At 41.4% G+C, this 18,882-nt stretch overlaps 2 protein-coding genes across 4 annotated transcripts; one reads left to right on the forward strand and one right to left on the reverse strand.

Annotated features, from left to right (window-relative positions):
• Window positions 1–2,407: 2,407 nt before the first annotated feature.
• On the forward strand, window positions 2,408–10,138 carry si:ch211-161c3.5 (uncharacterized protein C3orf18). Its single transcript, XM_020482976.2, has 7 exons — window positions 2,408–2,534; window positions 2,662–2,759; window positions 2,865–3,845; window positions 5,006–5,503; window positions 5,652–5,677; window positions 5,910–6,036; window positions 7,266–10,138. Exons 4-7 carry the CDS (start codon window positions 5,213–5,215, stop codon window positions 7,344–7,346), a joined length of 525 nt encoding a protein of 174 aa, XP_020338565.1. The 5' UTR covers window positions 2,408–2,534; window positions 2,662–2,759; window positions 2,865–3,845; window positions 5,006–5,212; the 3' UTR covers window positions 7,347–10,138.
• Window positions 8,230–17,420, reverse strand: LOC109890880 (high mobility group protein HMGI-C). Of its 3 annotated transcripts, none has more exons than XM_020482979.2 (6): window positions 17,308–17,420; window positions 15,036–15,250; window positions 13,661–13,744; window positions 13,410–13,460; window positions 13,023–13,061; window positions 8,230–12,433 (listed from the first exon to the last, which is right to left on the reverse strand). In XM_020482979.2, exons 2-6 carry the CDS (start codon window positions 15,141–15,143, stop codon window positions 12,338–12,340), a joined length of 378 nt encoding a protein of 125 aa, XP_020338568.1. In that variant the 5' UTR covers window positions 15,144–15,250; window positions 17,308–17,420; the 3' UTR covers window positions 8,230–12,337. The 3 variants fall into 3 exon arrangements, with proteins under 3 accessions (XP_020338568.1, XP_020338569.1, XP_020338567.1); XM_020482980.2 differs by having other exon boundaries at window positions 17,211–17,400; XM_020482978.2 differs by having other exon boundaries at window positions 17,067–17,399.
• Between the last annotated feature and the right edge of the window lie 1,462 nt (window positions 17,421–18,882).

Consider the following 18,882-nt stretch of genomic DNA (forward strand, 5'->3'; position numbering starts at 1 on the left):
GGGTGGGCAGGGGACTGCCCGCCTGCTTGCCTAACTACTATGTGGCCTTGTGGTCAGAATGACCTCCCGGAGATTGGAAGGTTGGGAGCTCGATCCCTTGCTGAGTCATACTAAAAATGGGACCTGATGTGTTTCTGTTTGGCACTCAGCATTCAGGAGATAGATTGAGTGTAAGGCGCTGCAATAAACTAGCATCCTGTCCAGGGGCTGTACTTGTACATCAAGCTGCCTCACACTACAGAGACAGGCTTGTGCAAGGTTACTTAGTTATGAACAGATCTCCTACCCAGGATTAGTTTTGGACAGTGTTTGTGTATCTGCTGGGTATTTCTATATTTTTAAAAGTGTTCTAGACCCGTAAAAAAAACGTAAGCCCTTTTTCATATCTAAAATCTGTTGCTAAAATAAAACCAAGGTAGAAACATGTTCTGACCAAAGGATCCATGAGCCTAAGACTTTTTCTTACTGGTGATGACTGTGAATCCCCATGCACTGGTAGCAATTTCTAAATGTTCCCTATGTTGCTTCTTTCGTTGAATTGAATTCCTCTGTGCTATTAGAAATAACCTTTGGCTCTAAGGTTGTACTAAAGAGATTCACTCGGGACTGCAAAGCACCTGCTGAAAAGACTCCTACTCCCCAGTAAAAAGGCACATGACAGCCCGCTTGGAGTTTGCCAAAAGGCACCTAAAAGACTCTCACAACTACAGAGAGATCCTTGATGAAAACTTGCTTCAGAGAGCGCAGGACCTCAGATTGTGGTGAAGGCTCACCTTCCAACAGGACAACGACCCTAAGCACACAGCCAAGACAACACAGGAGTGGCTTTGGGGCAAGTCTCTGAATATGCTTGAGTGGCCCAGCCAGAGCCCAGACTTGAACCTGATCTAACATCTCTGGAGAGACCTGAAAATAGCTGTGCAGCGACGCTCCCCATCCAACTTTGAGAGCATATACAGAGAAGAATGGGAGAAACTCCCCCAAATACAGGTGTGCCAAGCTTGTAGTGTCATACCGAAGAAGACTCTTTTTGTTACTGTTTTTACTTTGTCATTATGTGTAGATTGATGAGGGGGGAGACTATTTAAATCCATTTTAGACTAAGGCTGTAACGTAATAAAATGTGGAAAAAGTCAAGGTGTCTGAATACTTTCCAAATGCGCTATATACTAATCATATTTATGTTTAATTTGTATTATCAAAAGGATTTATATTGACAAATGACATGCCAGAAATCAGTCATATTTAACAGATGTATGTGAATCTCATGGCACTGTAGTTCCAGCAAGTGCAGAATAGATATCTCTTGGAAAAAGTGTAAACCCATCCCCTATATACAGTACCATAAAAGGTCTCCTTGTACAACTAACCCGGGGGAAAGGGTAACAGAGGTTCTTGAGTAATAAAAAAAGGTAGATTTAGTCTCACTATGAATCGTGTCGGTGTACATCTCCTGTCAATTTCTCTAGCACCAAACAAAATGTTGAGTAACCTTTTGGAAGAATTCATCTATTTTTCTATAATTTGTAGGATTCTACAGTTTGTCAAACTTTACTCAGTTCAATCAAAAGTTATTCTTATTCAGTCTTTTTTTTTGCTCTAATACAAGAACAGATCACTGAGTATAAAAGTGTTTTTGAGATGTTTGATGAGGAAGGAAATGGAACAGTGAAGACACAGGAGCTGGAGCGACTGATGAGTTGAATGGGAATCAATCCCACCAAGAGAGAGCTCCTTCAGATGGCCAAAGATGTGGACAAAGATGGTGAGCATATCGTTCACAATATGGCCTTCATTTTAACGTGACCATTGATATGTTTTATGTGCATAATATATAATCTTACTATTTATTTGAGCAACTAATACAATGTTATCTACCATAGTAATGATATGCTGTATTGTACAATTAACTTGTATATCTGATGAAAATTTTTGTATGAAATTTTATCAAATGGTGCTGTTTTTCTCACACAGATGAGTGATTAACTTTTTCTGTGAAGATTCATTTTCAAAACCATTGTACTGTAACATAACATGTAGGATTTCTCTGTTATCACTAGATGTCAGTGTTTCACTGGGATTCACTTGTAAAATACTAGTACTCAGGTCTAGGCAATTAGTTTATCTCTGTCTTTAGTTCATCTCTGTCTTTAGGAATGTAATACATTCCTTACCACCAATAAATACCAACCACCCAGTACGGATACATATTGTTTCCACTAACAACGTTAAAGACATCCTTAACTTTCCTCTTTATTTTTATTTATTCAAAATGCATCCAAAGAAATTGTATAACTAAGGCTGTCAAATTCTCATTTGGTTTCCTATACACAGCTGTATATAGCCAGTGGTAATATCTCCCTTATCACCTGTTTTTGTGTCATCACAGGAAAAGGTACTTTTAACCGTGAGAGCTTCCTGGCTTTGATGGCATTGATTCATGAAAGCACGAGGGGCCAACATGCTGTGCTACGAGCTGCTTTCAAGGTGTTTGAGAAAGAGGCCGAGGGATATATCGAGTGGAATACCCTGAAGTAAGCCTAACAATACCTACAGCAACTATGGCTTGATTCCAGTTTAGTTACCTTTTTGCAGACTGTTCTTCCCCAATATGTACTTAAATAACTTTTAGAATCAGTAACAAACCACCTCTATTTGCAGGTATGTGTTGATGAATGTAGGAGAACCACTGAATGAGTTAGAGGCAGAGCAAATGATGGAGGCAGATAAAGATGGAGATGGAAGCTTCGATTATGAAGGTAAGAGTAGATTAGTCTCTTTTGTTTCTATCTTGTTGAGAATAACCTGGATAAGGTTGAACAAATAACCTTTTTACCATTAAAAGCATAACATTTTCTTCCCAGAATTTGTGAACATGATGACTGGAGGCTCCGTCAAGATGAGCTAAGTGAATCAAAGAAGGCAAACATGAATAGGCAACATTATATTGGTCAGGGTTGACAGTGTAGGTTACTGTTATGAACATCACGCTTCACTGTTTTTGATCATGCATGTTGATAAAACAAGACAATTGCTTTCAATGTTGGTCTTGAAGCATGCAGATGTTTATATTTTAATTCATATAAAGATGTGGCTATTACTACCTTGTATGCTGACTGATTGACTTTTGATGTAAATATAGTAATTCATATGTATGATTTCTTAAAATGACAACAACAAAACATCTGTACAACCTTAAGGTACTTACTATATGAATGAAAAGGGCTTGAGTGAAAGCACCTTGGCCTCACTGAGAATCTCCAGTCCCTTGCCTTTTTAGAGGATATTCATCAAAGGGTTACATTTCCAAGGCCAGCCACCCCCTCTGCCTGATAGCATCTGGTCTGCCCAACCAATAAATCCCATTCTCATCCCTAAAGCCAGATGGACAGCTCGGCGAGCCAACGGTAGCTGCCGCTTACACCCCATCCGACCTATCACAGGAGGGATGGGGGCTTTGGATCACAGGGCTATGGTTGCAGAATCCCTGGAGCTTCTACTGTTATATGAAACACAACAAGGGGCAAGGTAGGGGAACAGGTCTAAGGAAGCAAGGAGAGATCGACAGAGAATCCTTTGGAAGCAGCCAGGGGTTGGGTTGCTTTGTATGGAGTGGAGCTGCGGTGAAAACGAGTGTGTTTCCCATGTAAACAGCCCCTCAGTCAGTGGAGCAGCTGCCTGCGTTACTGCTGAGGAGCTGGGAGAAGCAGAAGAGGAGGAGGTGTAGAGAGGGGGAAACGTTCCTTCTCCTTAAGATATTACGCCTCCTCTATCTTGTTGCCTCCTAAGGCTCCTTTTAATTTGAATTTAAAAAAATAGTGCTTCTCCTACCACATCGACGAAAGGTAGGTACTGACATAACATATACCACTAATCTGGGAGGGCATTTAAGGCGAGCTTGCATGTCACGTTGGCAGGATTAAAAGCCTTTATTTATTTATACTCATTGGCTTACAGAGGAATGATCACTGTGCAACAACATTCCATGGTGTGAATAAGACTAAGAGATAAACATGTTATATTATGAACATTTTATGTTGACTGTCTTTGCACTGTATTTGATCTCTAATTGGACAGTGACAAAGGCTGAGACTTTGCTCTTGGTTTTGATTGGTTGAGAGCTTGCACTGCACATGTTCCTCATTTGGTGAACAGACTGGCATGCAGGCAGGCTGCATTCTGAGGGGGGCGGGACCCGGGATGGCTCATGTGTCTTTGTTTTCATGTTTTGTGTGACACTATAGTAGGGTGTCGCATGTCTGCCATACTATCGGCCAACAATATACATGGCATAATTCAGCATTTCATTACATTGACCCTCTAATTATATCTTATGAAGGCTTAATGAAGCATTCACAAGCCCTTTATAAAGTCTATATAGATCCATGTCTGGGGGTTTGTTTTCCTCTGCATCTGCTTTGTTCTGACACCGTTTTCTCTGCTTCTGGTGCCCACATCCTGCCCACAACACTACCTGCTGCCCTTTCGGCACAACGGGTTATGGGGTTCAATCTGATGGAATCAGGGGTGGGGACGTATATGCTTTTACCTACTTCTACAAACACGTACTTTTACGTAGCGAAATTCTAGTCATGTCATGAGCACTGTGACAAACAGACAAGATTATTTTGCATTTAGTTTAGTAGTTATGGATGATGCATCTTGGTGGCAGATTGTTTCGTCATTTTAGATCAAGATACACACCTGACTAATTTCGGCAGGTGACCAGAGGCTTTGTCTTTATTTATATAATCAGAATGACAATCCCCTCCTGTTTGACAAATGTGTCCCTCAGACCTCAAACATGTTACCCACCTAAACCTCTTCCCACTCTTTCCAAACCGTTTGCGGAAGGAAGGATGTTTGTGGCCTGTCATACACACACACACACATGCACACCCAAAACCAACCTCCAACCAAACCAGAGCCATATGATATGCTATTGTAGTGTGCATAATATGTCTGTTTGTTTTCTGATCTGATGTTGTAAAATGATCCGTTTCAGGTTCTGCCTGTAGAGTGTGTTCTGGTGTGCTCAATGCATTCCCAAAGCTTCAGTATACCTCAGTCCAGAGAGAGAGACAACCTGTGGCTGTTGTGACACACATGGGTGACTGAGATACAGAAAAGAGACACATTGAGACACCCACAGCAGTGGAACACAACAAGACAGCTCTCTACATTCCTCGGTTGCTTCATCTCAGCTGAAACCATGGATTCGACCATGGCCAAAACCACCGCTAGCTTTCTCTCCACTGTCTCCAGCATGACCCCCACCTCCATGACCTCCCTCCTCGCCGTTACCACGGACGCAAGGATGGAACGGGACAATGTCACCGCATCCAGAACAACACTCATGACCAGTACCATTACTATAACAACAACCAACGAGACAAGCTACAACGCCACCAAGCTGCCAGAGGTGGCGTTAGAAGGCCCGGGGATGGGCATGGTGCTGGTGCCCTTTGGCATCATCACTGTAATTGGCCTGGCATTGGTCATGGTAAGACAGCAATCGCTTTTTTCACTACCTAGTTTCCATGCCCACAAAATATGTCTGTTTGTCATGACAGTGTGAACGAGTCGCTTTTGCCCCTTTTATCTGAATTAACAATGTGTCTCCCTGTTCCCCACCATGTCTCCCATCCCAGATGTTGTATATCAGGAAACGGAAGAGGTGAGGACATTAACTTGAATTGCAAAGTAGTTCATTATATAAGAGTTAGCAGTTCACGTTATCAGCCGGATTTGTGAAAGGGAGGGCTGTCCTTCATGCATATTCAAATAACCATAGCATTGACTGTCAGTAATGTGTGTTTCTCACATTTCATTCAATGTTTCAATACGAGCTACATTTTTCTAACCTTTTCGTTCCCCCCTCTGCCTTCTGCCCTGTGTTCACCGCCCAGACTGGAGAAGCTGAGGCACCAGCTGATGCCTATGTATAACTTTGACCCGGCAGAGGAACAGGATGACCTGGAACAGGAACTACTGGACCACAACCGGGACGGAAACCTCACAGGATCCAATAACAAGGTACTATATACACTATAAGCCTGAAGCAATGCTGCGGCTGCACTCCCATGTTCAATGATACTGATAATCTACCGTAGATCTGCGATGATACACAGAAGTCTTAGCGGTTCCATTATGTTCAGACTCATCTTGAATCGCCGGCATCAATCTATTGTTCACTGATCTACAGTTATATTATATTATATCCGGCGGTTGGAACCAAAAATCGCACATTTGGACTCATCAGACCAAAGGACAGATTTCCACCGGTCTAATGTCCATTGTTCGTGTTTCTTGGCCCAAGCAGGTCTCTTCTTCTTATTCTTTGCAGCAATTCAACCATGAAGGCCACGCAGTCTCCTCTGAACAGTTGATGTTGAGATGTGTCTGTTACTTGAACTCTGTGAAGCATTTATTTGGGCTGCAATTTCTGAGGCCGGTAACTCTAATGAACTCTGGGCCTTCCTTGCCTGTGGCGATCCTCATGAAAGTCAGTTTCATCATAGCGCTTGATGGTTTTTGCGACTCCACTTGAAGAAACTTTCAAAGTTCTTGAAATCTTCCGGATTGACTGACCTTCATGTCTGAAAGCTGTTCTTGCCATAATATGGACTTGGTATTTTACCAAATAGTGCTATCTTCTGTATACCACACCTCTACCTTGTCACAACACAACTGATTGGCTCAAACTTATTATGGAAAGAAATTCCACAAATGATCTTTTAACAAGGCATTACCTTGTTAATTGAAATGCATTCCAGGTGACTACCTCATGAAGCTGGTTGAGAGAATGTCAAGAGTGTGCAAAGCTGTCATCAAGGCAAAGGGCGGCTAATTTGAAGAATCCAAGATATAAAATACATTTTGATTTGTATAACACTTTTCTGGTTACTACATGATTCCATATGTGTTATTTCATAGTTGTGATGTCTTCACTATTACTCTACAATTTAGAAAATAGTACAAATAAAAACCCTTGAATGAGTAGGTGTGTCCAAAGGTTTGACTGGTACTGTAAGTATATATATATAAGTAATCGATTCACTTTCCACCCCTTTCTTTGTTCCTAACGCTACATCACTAAACAGATGTAATAAGCAGTCATAGCAGGGGCAGATTCATTATTCATTGGCTACAAAATATGAATACAAAACAGTTGATATGACTGCTTATGACCATGGCAGTACAAAATAATATGGTGTCTCATGTCTCACAGTTATACCATTTTGCCCCCACCCCACCTCCTGTAGACTCTCACGACCTCCCAGGGGACGACGCAGAGGCCCAGTCGCCTGGTCTTCACAGACGTAGCCAACGTTCTCAATGCATAACAGCACTCTTCCATGCATGAGAGGGGACTGGGGGGACTGGGGACTAGCTGTCCCATCATAGAGATCTGTCGCTCAGGAAAAAAAAAAGAAGGAAAACTGGATTGAAGGCCATAGAATCAGACTGATGTTTGGTGTATGTTTTTTTTCAGGGTGGGCTATAAGAGAATTCTAATGTTTTAGTTGTGGCGTAGTCTTATTTTCATTGTCTACAGTTTATAACTTGTCGTCAGTGACTGAGTTGGGAATTATGGGGAAAGGATGCGAGTAATGATTTTGCACTGGTTGTTATTGGTTGCACAAATACTTCCAAGTGTGGTGCATTGTGGGATCGCTGTCTTTCTCTGCAGTTCTAGTGATATTGGTGGCAGAATTGCTGGAGCTCCCACCTCGTTCTCTAATGAGAACGTTGTCTCGAATGTATTATTTATTTTCCACACGTTTGTATTTTGCTGCTAAATGTAGACAACCACATTGGACAAGTGACTCCCTATAAAACGGGTTATGCTCAATGTTGAACTGCTTCCATAAGGGTGGTGGATTAGAGACCTGGACGTTCTGCACATTGGAAAACTAGAACACAACATCAGGAGATCTGGAGAACTATTACTGCTGCAGGACAATGCCTGGGGAACTGTAACCCACCTAGTGTACACTACTATACTGTAATGTACCCACACACACATCCAAAATGTGTCCTTCAGCACTTACGCCTCTATGGGGACTCTCCATTTGCCATCAGAGTATTACTAGTAGTGTGTTTCCTCGTTAACAAGTAAAGCAGCTGCATTGGTTTCTATACACTAAAACAGAGTATCTAAACCACAGTATTTTGACAACCACTTATTGTGCTACAATTGTTTGATGAACACATGACAAACAAACATATGTGAACCTTTTTATTGGTAACAGAAAGACCAAGTAGCACCTCTATACTCATGCAAACACACAATGAAGCGAGACTGATCAGAGTCAAATTAGAAAACAGCCATTTGAGTTGCGTATTCAAGTTCAAATGGATTGAAATCTAAAATAAATCAAAACAATATATGAAAGACTAAAATAAAAAGGGAGACCTTTTCATCGATCGCAAACACAAAAAAGATTAAAACTGGAGATGTTACAAGATAAGAGAACCTAACTACTCTATTCAATATTTAAAAACCCTCATACAATAAAGCATAACAGCAAGTACATGAAATAAACTCCTAAAATGTTTATACTGAATATATCAATATCAGTCAGCTCATTTAGAGCAACACTGTGATTAAAATATAGATAGTGGCTATCCTGACATTGCTGAGGTATGACTGTGGTTTGGTTAGGAGGCACTCTTACTGACGTACAGTACTTTGGGTTTATTTACCTAAGGATGTAGGATCTTCATTTGATCCAGTTTGCTACAGCAGAAACATAATCCTGCAGCAACAAGAAATGTGAATTATTATGTGGATTACATTTTTGTAAGGTTTGATACATTTTTCATTGGGGCAAATCAAGTCTGAAATTTCAAAGTGGAATTCACAACCTTAAGAAGCCTTTTTCAATCTCATATACTACAAGTTTGCATTTCCTGCAGTGCAAGGAAAAATCTCAGCAACAAAAATGTGATCAAATTAAGATCCTACATCTGTATACAGTATGCTGAAAAGGACAACGTGAGATGAGTGGACCTCTGATATAGTTGTTCCATAGCTATGGTAAAGATTGCAGGGGACAAGCAAAAGCTAAAAACCAGCCAGTCACCCCTCTGAGGGCCAAAGCAGACTAGTTTCAGAGGTAGTCCACAGCGCAAACAGTGATGCCATCCAAAGAGGTGAAGTATCAAGAGAAAAAGTCTAGGTTGGAAAAGACTCACAGGCATACTAACTTGCAATTGACAGAAAACTAAACGCTTGAACTTTCCCTAGAAAAAGATTGCACGTGGATAAGTCCACGCACTCCAGAAATACATTACAGTAAGATCCAAAACAAAGTGTTAACTCACTATTTCACGTCACTTCACTGACATCAATTCAACTAATGTTAGGATTGTTAATGCAACACATCTGTAGTGTGAAAGTGAAAGCTTGAAATTAAATAATGATCGCATGGTATCTTACGTAAAAAGTGAAGAGAGGGAAAAATGTAAGGGCTCACAGAGGTCGTGATAAAAAAAAATTTGTTTTTAGGTAATGAGTAAGTAACCAACTACAGTAAACAGTAAAATATTGGGTCATTTTGAACCCAGGTAGATAGACCAAGGCCTCGATTCAATCAGATCGAGTGTTAACCCACGTTAGCTGACATCCGCATAGGGGATGTTTTGGCAGTGTTAGAGGTCCAGTATTACTACGGTAGGAGCTAACTAATCATGTGTGTCACCAACCCTTCCCTTCCTTATTATCCCTATCCCTGCGTTAGCCCAAAAAGGCGATAGAAAGTGTAGGCTCTATCCATGATAGAAATGATCAAGCCGGGTGTGGTTTCGTTCCATCTAATGGCAGTGTCCGTGATAAGGTAACTCAGGGAGCCGCTTGTGGATTTGACAGCTCCAACGCAGTTCCCCCTCCAAAAACAACCGCTATGTGAATGTAGCACGGATCTGATAGAATCTAGACCCAAGTCTTATCTCAGATATTTCATCAGAGCATTACCACTAAAGGCTGCTGCTGGGACCCGCTTAAAGAGTCAGTCAGCATGGAAGTGGAAGTGAGAGTGTGAGGCTAGTGGGTACAGTGTGTATGGGATTGTCCTGAGTAGGTGTGTGTGTGTGTATGTGTGTGTGTGTGTGTGTGTGTCTTTGTTTTTGTTTTTTGGTATGGGGAGAGGCTATAAAGAGTTCTCCTCTGCTTTTCTGTGACTGAGGTAGACTGAAAGGCAAAGGAACTGAGGTGAGTTATGGTCTTAATGAGGTTTATGTGTGTCAAGTAATATTGTGAATGTCAAAAACAGATCAGAAATACACAATAAAAATGGAATAATATCATAACTGAGTAGAATAACACATGAATCACACCTGAATAGCTATGCGCATAGCCATATTAAGTCAAAAAATACCTGGGGGCCATACTTGTGGGCCATACTTGTGGGCCATACTTGTGAACATTAGAACAGGTTGAAGGATGTAGTTGTACGTGATCAAAGGCTACATGTTAGCTGTTCCCATTACATAACCTGACACATGCTAAGCTCACCAGGTGGCTGTATATATGTGTATTTATATCTGGTTGAAATTCTGTATCAGCTAATCAAAATACGTATTTGGACATTATCCAACACTTGTCCATGGAAGCGCCCTTAACAGAAGTCAAATGGCAGGATCTGCTATTCAAAGTTATGTAGAATGACATTTATTGTGATAGTGTGTAGTGCAGCCAGAACCTTGTAAATTAAGATTTACAAATATCTTTAATGAGGACCTTTTTGGAGTCCCTTTTTCAGACTGACACGTAGGCTACTGCTACGCATGGGGTGTAGTGCTGCCAGTGCCGGAACGGCGCTCCACCACCTCCCAGAATGGTGCTTGTTTAATAAAGTTTGGATCAAAGCTGAATCGGTGTCTCGCAAGACACTTAATGATTCATTTGTATTTTGCATAGGCCTAACATACCGAATATAATATCATCGTATAAGATTACTGTTAGACCAAAAACACTATTTCATTTCTTATGTAGGCGGCACTTTTACGTACAATATTATATATGTATTATTAAAGGAAAATTCAACTCACAAAACTACCTTTAGGTATTTCTTTCACTGTTGATGTCAGCAATCGAGTTTTCAAGATGTAGAACTTTAAAATGCAGAAAGTGTCTCAGTATGATGCGTATTGCAGAACACATCACACTGTGACACTATGTATTTTCAAAGTTCTATATTTAGTAAATACGTTTTTGACGATGTAGGATCAACTTAAATGTTGCATAGACCTCCTTTACATTTTCTCTGTAAAAAGCACATGGATGTACGTGGAACGGATAAGCAAAAACATACGATTTTGTTATATGTGTGATAACAAGCTTTGTCTAACGTAACGTTGGTGAGTAGCCTAGTCAAGGACGCGATGATCCTGCAATATCGTCACTCTACACTAGAGACCAAGTGAAGTGGAACAAAAGTCAACCTTGAATTTGGAGGTTTAAATATATCCCTCTGGGCAAGTTCACCTATTTTAAGAAATGCCATTGGTTTGTGGAGAAAAAGTTTAAGATCTTTGATAGGCAGATGCAGGATTTGTTACAGGAAATAATCACTGCCACCTGGTGAGGTTAGCATAGGGCTAAATGTGCCAGGTTATTTAATGGGAACAGCCAACGTGTAGCATTTGATCATATCCAACTATGTCAACAATTTAAATTGGCAGATGCTTAAGCTTGAACAAAAACTTGTTCTAACGTTCACAAGTATGGCCTCCTAAGGTTTTATTGAGTGTGGTTAGAGCAATGTAGTAAAAACAAAACCTGATGTGTGATGTCAAGTCATGTCACTGTTGAGTTCAGACTTAATTCTGTTCACGTTCATGTATTCCCATTCCAACGTATATCTAACTAAATATCCCCGTGTTTCTTCACAATCAGGACAGACAGTTACGTTTGAGCCGAGCTCCTGTGTGACAATAGGGTCAAATGGGTCATGAATCTTGTCCCGGTAATGTGTTTTGAAATGTCAGTCACATTTGATGACAGCAGCTGCATCTTTTATTTTTATTTTTAAACCCTCCCCACCATTAACACCACAAACGCATACACACACACACGCACACGTCAACCAATCAGTGAACAGCCCCACCCACTGACCGAATCCTAAGTAATCAATCAACTGACCAAAGCTATGTCCATCATTGACCCAGCCTCAGTGCTGGACAGACTCCAGTCACAATACCACCATCAGGCCTACTGTTCTACAAAGCAGGGCTATTATCTGTTGTTTTTGGAATCCTCATGACAATGGAGGTTAGATTGTACACCTCTTTGTCTCTGCCCAAACCTTGAGGTAGTTTTGTGGCACATTGTCTACTCCCCCTCTGCCACTTCCTGGGCTGGAGCCTGAGATGGCGAAGCCTCAGCGGGCAGAGACTGTGAGGGGCCCTCAGTTTCTTCTGAAGGACTCTGTGACAAGACACAAACATACAGACATTAGTGTGTGTGTGTGTGTGTGTGTGTGTGTGTGTGTGTGTGTGTGTGTGTGTGTAATGATGTACTTGTATATGAGTGTGTAGATGAGTGATGTGGGGAAATAGGTCTGGCTGTGAGACCAAGAAATGCTAGGGAGAAGACGGTTATGTCAGGAAACCAAGACGACAGGGGAAGAGAGCAGTTATATCAGGTTTCCCCTCTCAGCATTGACTCATTCTTCCCCTTCTCATGTCTGTGTCTGAAAGATGGAGTCTTAACGGTTTCAGTTCTTAATGTGTTTTAACTTCTTTGAAACTCGCCTCTGCAGTGAAAACTGTGATAAGATGGATGAGGGTGTTGAGTGACGTTGGCCTCTTTTTGTGCAAGCTGTTGGTGTAATCTGTTGATTCTCTGAAAGAAGGCGCTGTATGAACGGAAGTGTCTCGTGCACTCCGCCTTAGCTCAGGCCTATATGCACCTCCATGAAAGTAGCACTCAAGTACAATAGGTAAGAGGAAACATTGTTTGGAGAAAAACAAAAACATAATATGACCTATTATGCTGTACTAACAATATCTCTTACCTGCTGTTCCTGGATCACCTCTTGAACTACTTTCTGGGGCTGTGGAGAAGAATAAAAGTGACAGAAGGAGAAGAGATAAAACATTCAACGAATCAGTAAAACTCTCCATCGCATAGCTCAGAGGTGGACAACTTCAATTGTGAAGGGGGGGGGGGTGCTATGTTTGTCTTGTAATCAGTGGCTGATTTAGACCTAGGACACCAGGTGAGGGGGACGCTCCTCATGTCAATCAATGACATCAGTCAGGAAAAACAGAGGGCCCTACTGCCCTTAAGGACTGGGGTTGTACATCCCCAGATTATGAAGAGAGATAGGAGTCTAGAGACATTTGAGATATATGTCTCATTACACTCGTGTGCATGAAGAGTGTGTATGTTAGTCCCATACCCATTTCCTTGGCCGGCCCCGAGGTCTTCTCTCCCCGACTGGCTCTACTTTCTGACACAGAAAGGATGGAGGATAAAGCAGAGAATATTGTATTGTTTAAAAAAAATATATAGACATAAGGCCATGTCTACTCACAACCGTATTGTTGCAATCGTTATTTTCTGTTCAGCTCCTGTGCCTAGTTTGACACTTTATTTTTTATTGAATATTTCATAATAACTATCTACATGAACATGAGAGGTTGATCTTACCTTGGGTGTGGCACGAGGTCCCTTGTTCTTGCTTCCTCTGGGTCGTCCTCTGGGTCTCTTTGGGGTTGGGGGGCCAGTGGGCTCCTGGGGAGAGCAAGAGCAAAATAAGGAACTGCCATACGGTTGGTACTCTGACTCTATCCACAGCAAAATAAGGAACTGCCATAAGGTTGGTACTCTGACTCTATCCACAGCAAAATAAGGAACTGCCATATGGTTGGTACTCTGACTCTATCCACAGCAAAATAAGGAACTACCATACGGTTGGTACTCTGAATCTATCCACAGCAAAATAAGGAACTGCCATATGGTTGGTACTCGGACTCTATCCACAGCAAAATAAGGAACTGCCATAGGGTTGGTACTCTGACTCTATCCACAGCAAAATAAGGAACTGCCATACGGTTGGTACTCTGACTCTATCCACAGCAAAATAAGGAACTGCCATACAGCTGGTACTCTGAATCTATCCACAGCAAAATAAGGAACTGCCATACGGTTGGTACTCTGAATCTATCCACAGCAAAATAAGGAACTGCCATACGGTTGGTACTCTGAATCTATCCACAGCAAAATAAGAAACTGCCATACGGTTGGTACTCTGAATCTATCCACAGCAAAATAAGGAACTGCCATACGGTTGGTACTCTGAATCTATCCACAGCAAAATAAGGAACTGCCATACGGTTGGTACTCTGAATCTATCCACAGCAAAATAAGGAACTGCCATACGGTTGTCACTCTGAATCTATCCACAGCAAAAGCAGCCGTACTCCACACCACACCACAGTTGTTAAAATGAGCATTTGAGTTATTTCAGTTTCAAATCAAATTGTATTTGTCACATGCCGAAAACAACAGGTGTAGACCTTACAGTGAAACGCTTACTTACAAGCCCTTAACCAACAATGCAGGTAAGAAAAATAAGTCTTGAGTAAAAAATGTAAAAGTAAAAAATGTAAATAAAGATAAATAATTTAAAGAGCAGCAGTTGTGCTACAGTAATATGTACATGTAGGTAGAGGTGGGGGGGCAATGCAAATAGTCTGGGTAGTCATTTGATTAGCTGTTCAGGATGGCTTGGGGGTATAAGCTGTTAAGAAGGCTTTTGGACCTAGACTTGTAGCTCCAGTACCGCTCGCCGTGCGGTAGAAGAGAAAGCACTCTATGACTTGGGTGGCTGGTGTCTTTGACAAATTTTAGGGCCTTCCTCTGACACCGCCTGGTATAGAGGTCCTGGATGGCAGAAAGTCAGTCAGTATCCAGTCAGGATACTCTCGATGGTACAGTTGTAATGTTATTGTGTAATATAGAGTCCTATACAGTGTAATGAGTGTATGAGGTGTTGATGTGGAGGATGTTGTGGTGATCCAACCTGCTGTTGTTTCCGTGGGCGTCCCCGGCCCCTGCGTGGAGGTGTGGAGGCAGGTGATTGGGCCACTCCTGGCTGTGGTGACGGCTCCTTGGTCCCACTGTTGCTCATCCCTGTGTCTGTCCACCAGTGAAGTGAAATGGGGGTGTGGGCTTGGATGCCCAGAGCTCAGGCCTCAGGGGAGAGGGTTAGGGAGAGGTTATAGCCGTGATTGGTACCTGGGAAGTAAAAGGGAGCTTCAGGTTAGCTAGTTTCTGTTGCGCAACATTTTTCTAGTAGGCCTACTGAAAAGGTATACAGTTTATACTATACATGTGCATACTATCGTGTATAATCTGTGTATGTACCAATGCGATTGGGTGCTGGACACGTTAATACAAACACGCTTCCCCCCCTTTCTCTATGCACCTCATAAAATTATAATGAAAGACCACAATGCTTTCGTCTTGCAGGCAGTCACAGAGCAAGTGTGAGAACTGCTTAATATAAGCCTTGGCAACGGCCATAACAGGTTCACTGGACACAGACAGGGGTTTGGCATAGGTGGGGATACATGAGCTCAGTCTGCAGTAACTATAAGTAGCAAAGATATTCACAACTCAATATCCCATCCAATGTTGAGATCTAACCCATTCTATATCCAGTCCCTACCGGTTCCTATTGGATACCATTGGTAGTCCATGTCTGTGTAGCTGTATATATAGGCTATATGCGTGCATGTTTGCATATTTGTTAATTAAGAGGATGTGAGTGTTTCGTGCTTTCAACATGGGCTTCTCCGTTACTTTGTACTCGTCACTTGAGCTCAGATAGGCCTCAAATATAACCTTCCAAATCAAATCAAGTCTTGTCTGCACTTTGTATACAGATATTGGAGGCAAAAATTCAGTGCTAAATATTTTGCGGCTACACGGAGTAGCTACTTTTGTTCATTTCACTAATAACTCAAAACTAATTTACACTCTAAATGCAGAGTAGAGAGAGTAAATGACACATGCAATTGATTTGAATAATACTAGTAACTCTGTCTTTCATTCCATAATTCATTCATTTTGTTGTTCATTTTGACTGATTATCCCATGGAAAAGTGTAGAGCAGAATCAAAATGTCAAGCTCAAGGTCATGCACAGACCAATCAAATAAAAAAATTAAAAAAATAAGACCTGTTGCATTGTTAACACTATAGCGTTCTTTACCAACAGCTGCATCAAAGCAGGAAGTTGGGAGCTGGAATTGTGTCTATCAGCAGGAATAGGCTACAATGTTTCTAAACACACGTGAAGTGGGCTATATGAACAAATACTTTTGCATAGCGGGAGACGATTCGTTTAACTACGTTTTTGGCAGTGAAAAAGGACTGAATGTATCTTTTCCATATGGGCGGTAATTGCAACCATAAAACCACATTCTGTGCATTCTTTTAAAACGACCAAAATGTGTCGCAGCAGACTTCATTCAAGTTGTCACATCTCTTCCTTTTAAACTTTCACTTTGGATATTAAACAGATTTGGTCTAGTTGACCGAAACGGCGCCACTTACCACCATAACATACCCTATAGGTTAGAGCAGTGGTATGGTGTCCAATGGAGCAGGACTTTTAAAAGCACGGTAGATCACGCCAGACAAAAGTCGACTCTTAGTTAATTTGCATCTGTTATAGCTTAGCTAGCCTAGTAGTCCAACACGGCATCGTCAATAAATGTTTAATTAGGATATTTCATGAATTCTACATAATTATTAGGCCTACATATTCTGTATGGAGTCGTTCATGTTACCTTACAACCGGTGCGAAAGGCGAAAGCCATGTGTTTAAAGCAAGCGACAGATGATGCAGGGAGAGAGCAAGAGCAAACCACATCGAATCAGATCGAATGACAGCAGTTTGTTTGCGGGTAACCATTTTACTTGATCTGATCTCAATGATCTGAGTGCACGATTGTAACCCATTCATCAGATTGAAAAGTGACAAAATAGCAACAATGTTATTGTAGAAAATGAAACAATGGGAAAGGTAAAATAAGTGTTTCACCTACCTTGCTCCCACCAGTTGGTTTTGCTGTTAGCCTACTTAATAAAAACCGCAATGGAATTGCAGGAAAGTTTAGCCTACTATTCCGTGTGTATATTATTCTTAAAATGTCCTTCTATTACAGACAGTCGCCTTTAATAAAGTTTACCTTGGAATAAACTGGACACTGCCTCCTTACTTTCTTTCTCTCCCTCTTCCCCTCCCTCCTTTCCTCTATCTCACTCTGTTTGTGTGTGATCCCTTACGTTTGTCTGCCGTAATCCTCGTTTGCTCACGAATACCCCAGTTGAAGTATGATGGGGGTTGGAGCTGGAGCATATATGAACATTGCATACTTTCTCTATTAAAGCATGCTCCAGGAGAGCGGTGGGGGTAGGAGGGGTGAAACAGTCGAACACGCCCCTTGCTCAGTGGACCACCCACATGTGAGTGGTAGGCATCATATAGGCTACACTAGTTCTAGATTCTGCAGATCATACATTTGCAGTAGCATGAACATACAGCAGGAATTCTCTACAAATAGGCCTATGGATTCTCCTAGAATTCTCTACAAAATAGGCCTATGGATTCTCCTAGAATTCTCTACAAATAGGCCTATGGATTCTCCTAGAATTCTCTACAAAATAGGCCTATGTTGAAAACGAATGGCAACTCTTCAATGCTTCCCGAAACCACTCATATGCAGTATGAAAATGCAGTACTTTATACATGTGAAAAAGTATGAGTGATTGAGAATAACAATGAATTACCTCCAGCTATGAAGACAAAACACATTGAGAGAAAATAAAAACCCATGTGAACAAAAAAGGCTGTAAACTTGTTCAAAACAAAACTGATGTAGGCCTATTCACATGTATATGATCAATATCAATGAAAAGGTCTCTGCACCATGGAATAAAATGTAGTCAGAAGGCATGACTGGAGTTTTTTTAGAGCTACTTTGTTACTCATTTATAAACCATTTAGTCTACCCTAATCTGCATTATAAACGAGAACCATAAGTCATATAAGTATTTGATTAGTCATCTATTATAAACAGAATTTCATGAAAGTGAGCACTATGAATTGCCAAACTGCCACTGAAACTGACCAAAGCCAGCACTCATTTGTTGGTGTAATTTGTTGAACCACAATACACAAGTACTGTGTACTGTTCAATTCTCTTTTAGTTCTTTGTGTAAATGGGTATGTGTGTATTTGTGAATACTGTACGTGGATATGCAGATTTGTGAGTATCTACGTTTGTTTGCGTGTAATAAGAAAGCTAAAGTGTGCGTGTGTCAGTGTGTGTGTGTGTGTGTCAGTGTGTGTGTGTTAGAGAGAGGAAGAGAGCATGTAAGTGTAATGTCTACTGTAAATTTTGTATTGTTTATTTCCCTTTTGTTTATGATGTATTTCACTTGCTTTGGCAATGTAAACATATGTTTCCCATGCCAATAAAGCCCCTTAGATTGAATTGAAATTGAATTGAGAGAAAGAGAGAAAGAGTTAGTTCACTGCCCCTCTGCAGGCTGGTGTGTCTGAGATTCCGTTGGACTCTGATCTTGAGGTTTATTTAAGCTGAATTCCGTGGGCTCATCAGGACCGAGTTACAAAAATCCTCCTATAGAACCAGAAAGAATGTGCAGCGCATTCAGTTCTGTATAAGGCACAAAGGCATGTCTTTGGACGTGGGGGCAGGCATCAAAAGACAGGCAGCGGAGGGATTTCTTTAGAGGCTGGGGGGCAAAGAAGGTATTTTGATTGGGGGGAGGGGAGTGAAGGGTTTTGGTGGTCAGCAATTTTAGTGAAGGGTGTGGGAGCGCTTCTGGGAAACATGA

This window comes from Oncorhynchus kisutch, linkage group LG5 (assembly GCF_002021735.2).
Source record: "Oncorhynchus kisutch isolate 150728-3 linkage group LG5, Okis_V2, whole genome shotgun sequence".
Lineage (NCBI taxonomy): Eukaryota > Metazoa > Chordata > Actinopteri > Salmoniformes > Salmonidae > Oncorhynchus > Oncorhynchus kisutch.

Excerpts from the sequence above, each read along its gene's own strand:
- LOC109890880 (XM_020482979.2), bottom strand. The coding sequence starts at position 15,143 with ATGAGCAACAGTGGGACCAAGGAGCCGTCACCACAGCCAGGAGTGGCC. Across the intron at positions 13,745-15,035 it reads GCCCACGGAAACAACAGCAG|GAGCCCACTGGCCCCCCAAC; the intron begins GTTGGATCACCA and ends TGCTCTCCCCAG. Across the intron at positions 13,461-13,660 it reads GACCTCGTGCCACACCCAAG|AAAGTAGAGCCAGTCGGGGA; the intron begins GTAAGATCAACC and ends TTTCTGTGTCAG.
- si:ch211-161c3.5 (XM_020482976.2), top strand. The coding sequence starts at position 5,213 with ATGGATTCGACCATGGCCAAAACCACCGCTAGCTTTCTCTCCACTGTC. Across the intron at positions 5,504-5,651 it reads TTGGCCTGGCATTGGTCATG|ATGTTGTATATCAGGAAACG; the intron begins GTAAGACAGCAA and ends CTCCCATCCCAG. Across the intron at positions 5,678-5,909 it reads TATATCAGGAAACGGAAGAG|ACTGGAGAAGCTGAGGCACC; the intron begins GTGAGGACATTA and ends TTCACCGCCCAG.